Below are 10,980 nucleotides of genomic sequence, written 5' to 3' on the forward strand. Positions count from 1 at the left end.
CAAACACCTCTCAGGGATGGTCTATATCGGGGTGGCCAACATGTGGCTCTTTAGAATTTAATATGCGGCTCCTTGAATAGGCACCAACTTTCAAATATGCTGGGTGTGCTCACTGCTCAACTACAGGCTCTGCCCCCACTCCACCCCTTCCCACTCCCTCCCCTGAGCCCGCAGTGCCCTCACTCCATTCCCCCCCACCCCCGAGTGTCTTGCATACATGAACAGCTGATCGGGAGGTCTGGGGAGGTAGGGGGAGGTGCTGATTAGTGGGCTGCCTGTGGGTGGGAGGCGCTGGGAGCGGGGGGTGGGACCTGATGGAGGGCAGCTGACATATTACTGTGACTCTTTGGCAATGTACATTGGTAAATTCTGGCTCCTTCTCAGGCTCAGGTTGGCCACTCCTTTTTTTTAAGCAACTAACAAAATCATCCAAAGCCCAAGATTTGGTGGTGATGGGGGACTTCAACTATTCGGATATATGTTGGGAAAACAACACAGCGGGGCACAGACTATCCAACAAATTCTTGGACTGCATTGCAGACAACTTTTTATTTCAGAAGGTTTAAAAACTACTAGGGGGAAGCTGTTCTAGACTTGATTTTAACAAATAGGGAGGAACTCGTTGAGAATTTGAAAGTAGAAGGCAGCCTGGGTGAAAGTGATCATGAAATCATAGAGTTTGCAATTCTAAGAAAGGGTAGAAGGGAGAACATCAAAAAGAGACAATGGATTTCAGGAAGGCGGATTTTGGTAAGCTCAGGGAGCTGATAGGTAAGGTCCCATGGGAATCAAGACTGAGGGGAAAAACAACTGAGGAGAGTTGGCAGTTTTTCAAAGGGACACTATTAAGGGCCCAAAAGCAAGCTATTCCGCTGGTTAGGAAAGATAGAAAATGTGGCAAAAGACCACCTTGGCTTAACCACAAGATCTTGCATGATCTAAAAAATAAAAAGGAGTCATATAAAAAATGGAAACTAGGACAGATTACAAAGGATAATATAGGCAAACAACACAGGAATGCAGGGGCAAGATTAGAAAGGCAAAGGCACAAAATGAGCTCAAACTAGCTACAGGAATAAAGGGAAACAAGAAGACTTTTTATCAATACATTAGAAGCAAGAGGAAGACCAAAGACAGGGTAGGCCAACTGCTTAGTGAAGAGGGAGAAACAGTATCAGGAAACTTGGAAATGGCAGAGATGCTTAATGACTTCTTTGTTTCGGTCTTCACCGAGAAGTCTGAAGGAATGCCTAACATAGTGAATGCTAATGGGAAGGGGGTAGGTTTAGCAGATAAAATAAAAAAAGAACAAGTTAAAAATCACTTAGAAAAGTTAGATGCCTGCAAGTCACCAGGGCCTGATGAAATGTATCCTAGAATACTCAAGGAGCTAATAGAAGAGGTATCTGAGCCTCTAGCTATTATCTTTGGAAAATCATGGGAGACGGGAGAGATTCCAGAAGACTGGAAGAGGGCAAATATAGTGCCCATCTATAAAAAGGGAAATAAAAACAACCAAGGAAACTACAGACCAGTTAGTTTAACTTCTGTGCCAGGGAAGATAATGGAGCAAGTCATTAAGGAAATCATCTGCAAACACTTGGAAGGTGGTAAGGTGATAGAGAACAGCCAGCATGGATTTGTGAAGAACAAATCATGTCAAACCAATCTGATAGCTTTCTTTGATAGGATAACGAGCCTTGTGGATAAGGATGAAGCTGTGAATGTGGTATACCTAGACTTTAGTAAGGCATTTGATACGGTCTCGCATGATATTCTTATCAATAAACTAGGCAAATACAATTTAGATGGGGCTACTATAAGGTGGGTGCATAACTGGCTGGATAACCGTACTCAGAGAGTTGTTATTAATGGTTCCCAATCCTGCTGGAAAGGCATAATGAGTGGGGTACTGCAGGGGTCTGTTTTGGGACCGGCTCTGTTCAATATCTTCATCAACGTCTTAGATATTGGCATAGAAAGTACGCTTATTAAGTTTGCGGATGATACCAAACTGGGAGGGATTGCAACTGCTTTGGAGGACAGGGTCATAATTCAAAATGATCTGGACAAATTGGAGAAATGGTCTGAGTTAAACAGGATGAAGTTTAACAAAGACAAATGCAAAGTGCTCCACTTAGGAAGAAAAAATCAGTTTCACACATACAGAATGGGAAGAGACTGTCTAGGAAGGAGTACGGCAGAAAGGGATCTATGGGTTATAGTGGACCACAAGCTAAATATGAGTCAACAGTGTGATGCTGTTGCAAAAAAAGCAAACATGATTCTGGGAAGTATTAACAGGTGTGTTGGGAGCAAGACACGAGAAGTCATTCTTCCGCTCTACTCTGCTCTGGTTAGGCCTCAGCTGGAGTATTGTGCCCAGTTCTGGGCACCGCATTTTAAAAAAGATGTGGAGAAATTGGAAAGGGTCCAGAGGAGAGCAACAAGAATGATTAAAGGTCTTGAGAACATGACCTATGAAGGAAGGCTGAAAGAATTGGGTTTGTTTAGTTTGGAAAAGAGAAGACTGAGAGGGGACATGATAGCAGTTTTCAGGTATCTAAAAGGGTGTCATAAGGAGGAGGGAGAAAACTTGTTCACCTTAGCCTCTAAGGATAGAACAAGAAGCAATGGGTTTAAACTGCAGCAAGGGAGGTCTAGATTGGACATTAGGAAAAAGTTCCTAACTGTCAAGGTGGTTAAACACTGGAATAAATTGCCTAGGGAGGTTGTGGAATCTCCATCTCTGGAGATATTTAAGAGTAGGTTAGATAAATGTCTATCCGGGGTGGTCTAGACAGTATTTGGTCCTGCCATGTGGGCAGGGGACTGGACTCGATGACCTCTCGAGGTCCCTTCCAGTCCTAGAATCTATGAATCAATCAAACTAAATCTTAGCCCAGTCTTTCTAATACCTCCGGCAGATGTCCATCAGCTGTCTACTGAGACTCAACATGGCCAAAAGCAAGCTCTTCATCTTTCCCTGCTGATACTAGGTGAAAAATATTTTGGTCTAGAACTGCAGCGGATTCACTGTTTAGTGTTTGCGCTATAATTCTAACAGTGGAAAATAGCGGGGGTGCCTCATTATTCCTTCCCCATCAGATTATTCTTGGCATATTTCACTGGCTCTGTTACCAACTTCCCATGACAAACACTTGAAAGAAGGAGAGACAGATCTGGAAATGGTGGCAGAAGGAGGTGGTGGAGAAGGTGAGAGACGTTTGAAAGCATAACCGTTCCCATTCCACCGTAACAAAAAGTACTGGAGAAGGGAGCTGCACTTCAGAATCACCCAGCAACTACGTGGAGAGAGCACTGGACACGGACTATTCCTGGCTCTGCCACGGGCCTGCTGGGTGACCTTGGGTAAGTCATTGCACTTTTCTGTGCCTCCGATTGCAAACTTGTGTGAGACCCACAACTGCCTATAGGGCTGCTAACTCTTCCCGCCAACATCACTCTCTGCAAAAAGCTAGGAAATTCACTTCTAAAAAACTTTATGAACGCAGGATTTAAGGTTGCCTGGAGCTGTGTCGTGCCCCTCCAGAAGAGAGGGATCAGCAAAACTTAAAATTGTAATAATCAGGAAATGCAGAGATAAGGTACACACCAATGTAATCCTAATTCTGACCTACGTGAGCAATGACTCTTTCTTTACTCCTACAACACACGTATGTGCACCCAGTCATTTGAGATAGTGCCCATCACTAAAGTACTAGGGAAAATGTCAACCAGGGCACACAATAAAGCACTTTATCTTTGCTAAGACGGAACTTGATTTTAAGAGAGCTGCACTGTACAGGAGCTACTGACACCTGTTCTACACTCAGACACTGAGTCTGCTCCCCAGAAACAGCCGCACACTTGGTCAATTGAACACCTCTTCACCCCTTTTTACAACTCTTTCATCCTTACTCACAGAAGTTCCAGCTAACGTTCTACGTTCACTTACCCATTGTTAAGCACAGATTGCTCTCAGATCCCATCTCACTGCTGACCATTCCCAAGGCAAACAGTCCCGTTTCCTCCTGACAACATGCACAGCTCAGTGCAGAAATGATACAGACTGGAAGCTCTAGGTACACATGCACCTCTCTCCTTTCATCGCACACATGGGGGACTCAGACCCAGATCTTCTGATATCACAATCACACCTCCATCAAACTGCTCTAACTAATGCCTCTACTGTTCAATGCAGCTACACCTAACACAGTGAGTGCAGCTGGAGTGCAGGCAGATAACACCCAGTGGGTGTTGCAAGCTTCAGAAGGCAGAGTTAAGTTTGCATTGGCATGTACATTAGCTCTCTATTTCCTAGTTTTCAGAGGTTTGAGTTTTGCTAAACCTGACGCTCTAATTGAATATTCAGTAAATAAGCAGAAAATGATGGCTCCCCGTCCCTACCTGCCATTCATACAGGCAGCAAAGCCCTGGGCAAGGCAACTTTCAGAAGCAAAGAGAAGGGGGCAGAGCTTAGTGGTTCTCTGCCAGTCAGGAACGGGTAGCAGCGAGGGAAGACTGGCAGCTGATAGTAGGAAGGGTGAAGAGGTTTGGGGTATGGTGGGGGGCAGAAGTGGATGGCACTGGGTAATCTGGGACTGGGCAGTCTCCATAGGGAACACTTGCTCCTCCTGTGCCCTTTCCACACCCTCTTGTGAGTAGAGAATGACCACCCTGTCCCCAACCTCTGGGGCAGCCGTGTCTCAGGGCTCTCCAAAGTTGCTCCCACTAACTCTCTTCCCATTTGGAGCATAGCTCAGGGCAACAATTTCCCACCAAGATGAACCCAGCTTACTGCTGGCTGTTCTGGTGCCACAAGGGCCTCTGGTGGGTGAGAGGCAGAACTGCAGCACTTCTCAGGCAGAATGTATCTTCTTCATGCAAAAAAAAAGAAATTCTGTGCTGGACGTGAATTCTGTGCATACCCCCTAGTCATGTAGCTCCTGTCTGGGAGCTCTGCTGAGGCCAGTGGCATTATGATCAGAAGATGAAACTCTGACACATGAGCAGACACATGGGGGAGGGTGGAGGATGAGGTAACATGGAGGCCAGCAGGGTGGAGCATGGCCCTCTCAGCCTCTCCTCTATCCCACCTCCCAGATTCAGTAACTCTGATAAATCGTTCCCTGAAATCTAAATAGCCCCAGTATGTGAGAGAGTGATTAACACAGGTGCCTTAGAGGCTGCAGCGCCAACCCCCTACCTGGATGAGGGGGATGAAGAACTGCAGTAGAAACGGGTTAGGCTGGGAGAGGGCACAGCTGATGTGCGACTGGGAGCCGAGTTGACCAAGAGGCCAAAACTCATGGGGGGTTGGGACAAGAAGTTAACAAGACTGGGTAGAGGCACTTCTGTGTATTTTCTCTGCATTTACCATCCTTCCATGTATTTAATTTAGAAACTTTTCATTCACATTTAAACACATTGGAGCTAAGCTGTGTTGAGGCATTTACACTTACAGTGGTACAGTTTTAATTAGGTGTTTAATCAGATGCTAATGCAACACAAAGCAGTCAATAATTGGTGTGCTTTCATACATTAATTTGACTGTGTGCTGTGCATCGCTTTAAAAAAAAAGATGGTGTGAGCGAGTGTCAAAATTTCAGGCATTATAAAATGGAAATTAGGTGTCAGTTCAGTTCTCATGCGTTTATCTCATAATTTTAATTTCAGTTTTGAATCAGTATTAATACAATGTTGTTTTAACAGCATTAGAGTCTATTTGTATAATTGTTTGTAAGATTTCAGTGGATATTGTGAACCAGCAGTCTTAACCTTTTATTTTGAGATTCCTAAATACAATCCAGCGCACCACTCCTGAAAGACTGCAAGCTCTGGCCGGTGACATGCTCCCTAGAGAGCAAACACCTGATGAGCCCTTTTGCCCTAAAAAGTGCTTTTGGCTCTTTGACATTGCTTTATCCACTCCATCAGAAAATGCTATAGGTAACCAGGTAATTATAGCAGACCTTCACTAGGCAAAGTTCTACCAGCTATGTGCCAAAATTCAAATGGTTCTGTTTGTTTTATCTTTACCTTTGCAATTATTAGATCCCATTTAAAAACTGGAACTGAAATAACCAAAGCAAAGAAGAGAGTGACATCGGGCATAGGTGGGAGTAAGACAAAAAAGGGAAAGAAGTGACTATGCAAAACGGAACATCGCAAACTATCAGAGCCCCAGACCCTCGTCCAACTGAACCCACCCCAGCCAGGCATATCAAGCTGGGCCCCATCGCGTCTGGCAGCGAATGCTGCATGTTCCAGATGGAGCTATGGTGTGTGTGTCTGCTTTGCTGACATGCTGCTTTGGTACGGAATGCACCACGGCCACAGGGAGCAGACATGGACTCCTACAAAACAAAATCTCAAAATCCAACATTGCATTCCCTCCCCACCTCCACACTATCTGCTATCCCCTCCCCCACCTCCACATGGCCATTCTCAGCCTATTGCTAACAGTTCCTTCCAGCCTTCGGCACTATAAATAAATAAAACATGGTGTTACAAAAGTTAGACCCTGCCAGAGAAACCTGATCTCCTTCTGTGAGAAGGTAACTAATTTTTTGGACAAAGGAAATGCAGTAGCTCTCATCTATCCGGATGTCAGTAAGGCATTCCCCACATGGGAAACTATTCATTAAATTGGAGAAGATGGGATTAATAGGAGAACTGAAAGGTTGATAAGGAATTGGTTACAGGGGAGACTACAAAGAGTCATACTGAATGGTGAGTTGTCAGGCAGGAGGGAAGTTATTAGTGGAGTTCCTCAGGGATCAGTCTTGGGACCAATCTTATTCCACATATTTATTAGTGACCTTGGCACAAAAAGTGGGAGTGTGACACAAAGCTCGGAGGGATTGTCAACATGGAGGAGGACAGGAATATCATCCAAGAAGATCTGCATGACCTTGAAAGCTGCAGTAATAGAAAACAGGATGAAAATCAGTAGTGCAAAATTATGCACTTAGAGACATATGACAAGAATGTTTGCAATAAGTTGGGGACTTATCTGTTGGAAGTGACAGAGGAGGAGAAAGACCTAGGTGTATTGGTTGATCACAGGACAATTATGAGCTGCCAATGTGATGTGGCCGTGAAATACGTGAATGCAGTCCTAGGATGCATCAGGTGAGGTATTTCCAGGAGACACAGGGAAGGGTTAGTACTGTTATACAAGGCACTGATGAGACCTCATCTGAAATACTGTGAGCAAAATTCTGGTCTCCCATGTTTAAGAAGGATGAATTCAAAGTAGAACAGGTACAGAGAAGGGCTACTAGGATGATCTGAGGAATGGAAAATCTGCCTTATGAGAAGAGACTCAAAGAGCTTGGCTTGTTTAGGCTAATCAAAAGAAGGCTGAGGGGAGATATGATCGCTCTCTAGAAATACATCAAAGGATAAATACCAGGGAAGGAGAGTAGTTGTTTAGGTCAAGCACCAATGTTGGCACTAGAACAAATGGATATTGATCATCAATAAGCGTTGGCTTGACATTAGGCGAAGGTTTCTAACCATCTGAGTGAAGTTTTGGAACAGCCTCCCAAGGGAAGCAGTGGGGGCAAAAAACCTAACTGGCTTCAAAACTGAGCTTGATGCCTTTATGGAGGGGATGGTATGATGGGACTGCCTACAGTGGCATGTAGCCCATCTGCAACTGCTAGCAGCAAATATCTCGAAAGGCTGGTGATTGCACAGTAGATGGGGAGGGCTCTGAGTTACTACAGAGAATTCTTTCCCAGGTGTCTGGCTGCTGGGTCTTGCCCACATGCTCAGGGTCCAATAAATGGCCATATTTCGGGATGGGAAGGAATTTTGCCCAGACTGAGATTGGCAGAGACCCTGGGGTATTTTTTTGTTTTTTGTTTTGCATTCCTCTACAACCTGGGGCCTGGCATGGGTCATTTGCTGGTTTAAACTAGTGTAAATGGTGGATTTTTTTTGTAACTTGAAGTCTGTAAATCATGATTTGAGGACTTCATTACTCAGCGAGAGGTTAGGGGTCTGTTACAGGAGTGGGGGGGGTGAGGTTCTGTGGCCTGCAATGTGCAGGAGCTCAGACTTGATGATCATGATGGTCCCTTCTGGCCTTAAAGTCTGTGAGTCTATAAACTGTGCCTTGCATTGCAGAGACACTGATGGAGATCAGGGGCCCCATCGTGCTGCGCATGGCAGCCTTCTAACTGGGACATGGTGCACCAGTGCCAATCAGAGTGCACTAGTGTAATTTCTGTCTATACTAAGGGTTTGCACCAGTGCCTGAAACACCAGCGTGGCAGAGTACTTTAGTACCCAAAACAGCAGTACAGTGGCACTAGAACTGGGATCTATTTCTAGCTCTGTCACCAAGTATCTCTAGACACTCCCAGACTGGTGTACCTCTAATCTGGTCTTAAAAGCCTCCAAAGAAGGAATTTCCACAGCCTCCTTTGGAAGTCAATGCAACACAAATACAGAACAAAACAATGCTGTACATACATCTGCTGGGCTTGCGGTTAAGGGGAGAGGCAAGAATTCAAACAATCTGGGTTCAGTTCCCAGTTTTGACCCATACAAACTTGAGCAAATTACTTCAGCTCTCTCAGCTTGTTCTCCCATCTGTAAAATGGAGAGTAGCCTCCCACCATTTGCCAGTTAGACAGCGGCGGCTGGCCCGTGCTGGCTGACTTGGGCTCACACGGCTTAGGCTGCAGGGCTGTTTAATTGTGGTGTAGATGTTCCTGGCCTGGCACCCTCCCACCTCACAGGGTCCTACAGTCTGGCTCCAGCTCGAGCCCAGGCATCTACACTGCAATTAAACAGCCCCTTCACCTGAGCCCTGTGAGCCTGAGTCACCTGGCATGGGCCAGCTGTGGGTTTTTAATGGCAGGGTAGAGATACCCTTGGTGTCTGTTCAGCACCTGTCACAATGGGGACCCTGATTGTGGTCAGTGTCTGTGCAGAGCTCTGCACAACAGGGGGCCTGACCTCAGTCAGGGGCTCTGCAACTCCAGCCATTACAGGATCCCTGATTTTGTTTGGGGTCCCTGCAGCATCTGGCAAAATGTGGGGGCAGGATCTGTATCAGGGTCTCTGCAGTGTCCAGTACAGAGGGGCGTGATGTTGGTTGGGGTCAGTGCAGGGCCAGGCCCGACAGGGACACAGATCTCATTTGGGGTCTCTGCAGGGCCTGGCACAACGGGAGACTGATTTCACTTAGTGATGATGCAGGGCCTGGCACAACAGGGGCCCAGAGCTCAGTCAGGGTCACTGTAGCACCAGGCACAAGAAGGTCCTGGCTCTCTGTAGGCGTCTGTGCAGTTCCTGGCACAACAAGCGTCCCAAACTCGGTCAGGGTTTGTGCAGTGCCCGGCACACCGGGTGACCTGATCTCAGTCAAGACCTGAGCCACGCACAGTACCATAAAAGCCCTGATCTCGGACACCTGGAGAAAAAAGCGGGAAGATTTTCAAGAATTTGATATCAGTATTTCAGAACTGAGGAGAAAATGGGGCACAAACTAAATATTTGCCAATATAAGAGAGAAGCACCAACATCTGGGAGATTTTATGTCACCATTCCACAGTTCAAGACAAAAGTGGGGAAATTTGAGGGGATTATACAGTGATATTCAATCAAGAACAGAATGGGATGAATTCTTCTTGCCTCACATTCACACGGCCAGGAGGGAGCCCTGGGTGATGTGGCTTTCACAGGGGAAAGGAGTGGGGCTGGAGTCAGAAGGTCACTGGGTGTGGGAAAGGGCTGGCTGTGGGGTCTGGAAATGTGACTAGCAGGCGGTGTCTTGGGGTGGGCTGCTGGATTGGGCAGGATGGGGGAGGGAAAGTAGCAGGGGCTCTGCTGTCTCCAGGGGGGACACTTGCTCCTCCCTTCCAGGCCTTTCCATGCCCTGTTACCAGCAGAGAGTGCCTCCCCCCCACAAGCCCAGCCCAGCGGTGTCTATGTCTCAGGGCTCTCCCAGCCTCTGCCCATTAACCCTCTTCCCAGTTCAGAAATCACTCAGGGGAACGATTTCCCACCTAAATAAGGACAAATCACTTCAGGTAGAAATGGGGGGAAACACCCCAGACCTGAGATTGGAACTGGTCACTGGTGACGTGGAGAGAAAATGGGGCACAATCGGGGGAGGAGAACAGGGAACTTCTCAGGGATCTGAAGGAAAGGGGGGGGGGTCACCCTAGATGTTGTTCGTTGCTCTCTAGGGAGAAACGGGGAAGGTCTGGAGAGGATGGGGGGTCCCCACGGGAGGGGGCAGCGGTAAATCCGAGGGGATCTCACCCCCCCCTGTCTATCCCCGCTCCTTAGGGGTCACCTGCTCTTCTCCTCCCCCGGCCATGTCCGGGCTGCACAGACATTTTCCATCCGCCCCTTTCCCAGGTCTCCCCCCCGCCCGGCCCCACGCCGGGACCCCAGTGGGGGCTGGTTCTCCCCCGTGGGGCCCCAGGGCAGAGCCTGGCCGGGCCGGGGGCGTTGGGCTCCTGCGGGGACAGCAGCTCCGAGCCCCCCGCGGGCGCTGCCCCAGGGAGCAGATCCCGGCGCTGCGAGATGCCGGGTCCCCCCCACGGACACTGGGGCAGAGTCACCGCCCGGCCCCGCCCCCGGGGCTCGCTCCGGTACCTGGAGGCTGCAGCGCCGCAGCGGGGCGGGCAGAGCCCGGGGCGGCCCCAGCGGGAGCAGGGCGCGGGCCGGGCACGGGGGGTTAATGGGTCTCCCCGGCACAGACCCTCCTGCTCCGCCCGGCCCCGCAGCGCCAGGGAGCAGCAGCGGGTGAGCGCTGCCTCTGCGCATGCGGGACTCTCCCTCCCCCGCCATCTGCGCATGCCCAGAGCCGAGAGACACAAAACTCTTCTCCAGCTCCGGGGGAGGCTCCCAGGGCTCCGCACGAGCCGGGCAGAACCGCAGGGTCCCGTGCGTGTTCGCAGCCCAGCTCCTCCTCCCACCCCAAGCCAAACGTCACTTCCGCTCCCTGCA

At 48.4% G+C, this 10,980-nt stretch overlaps 1 protein-coding gene across 6 annotated transcripts in view; it reads right to left on the minus strand.

Moving 5' to 3' along the window:
- Positions 1–10,912, minus strand: part of LOC128823005 (zinc finger protein 436-like) — a 28,869-nt gene extending 17,957 nt beyond the window's left edge. For 4 of the 6 annotated variants that reach the window (XM_054004998.1, XM_054004999.1, XM_054004997.1 and 1 more), the window contains exon 1: positions 10,627–10,912. In XM_054004998.1, the coding sequence (XP_053860973.1) occupies positions 10,627–10,821 (195 nt within the window). In that variant the 5' untranslated portion in view covers positions 10,822–10,912. Of the gene's footprint in view, positions 1–6,212; positions 6,360–10,626 lie in introns of all 6 variants that reach the window. The other 2 variants (XM_054005001.1, XM_054005002.1) reach the window with 2 other exon arrangements.
- Positions 10,913–10,980: the final 68 nt, after the last annotated feature.

The sequence above is a fragment of the Malaclemys terrapin genome, chromosome 15 (genome assembly GCF_027887155.1).
Source record: "Malaclemys terrapin pileata isolate rMalTer1 chromosome 15, rMalTer1.hap1, whole genome shotgun sequence".
NCBI lineage: Eukaryota > Metazoa > Chordata > Testudines > Emydidae > Malaclemys > Malaclemys terrapin.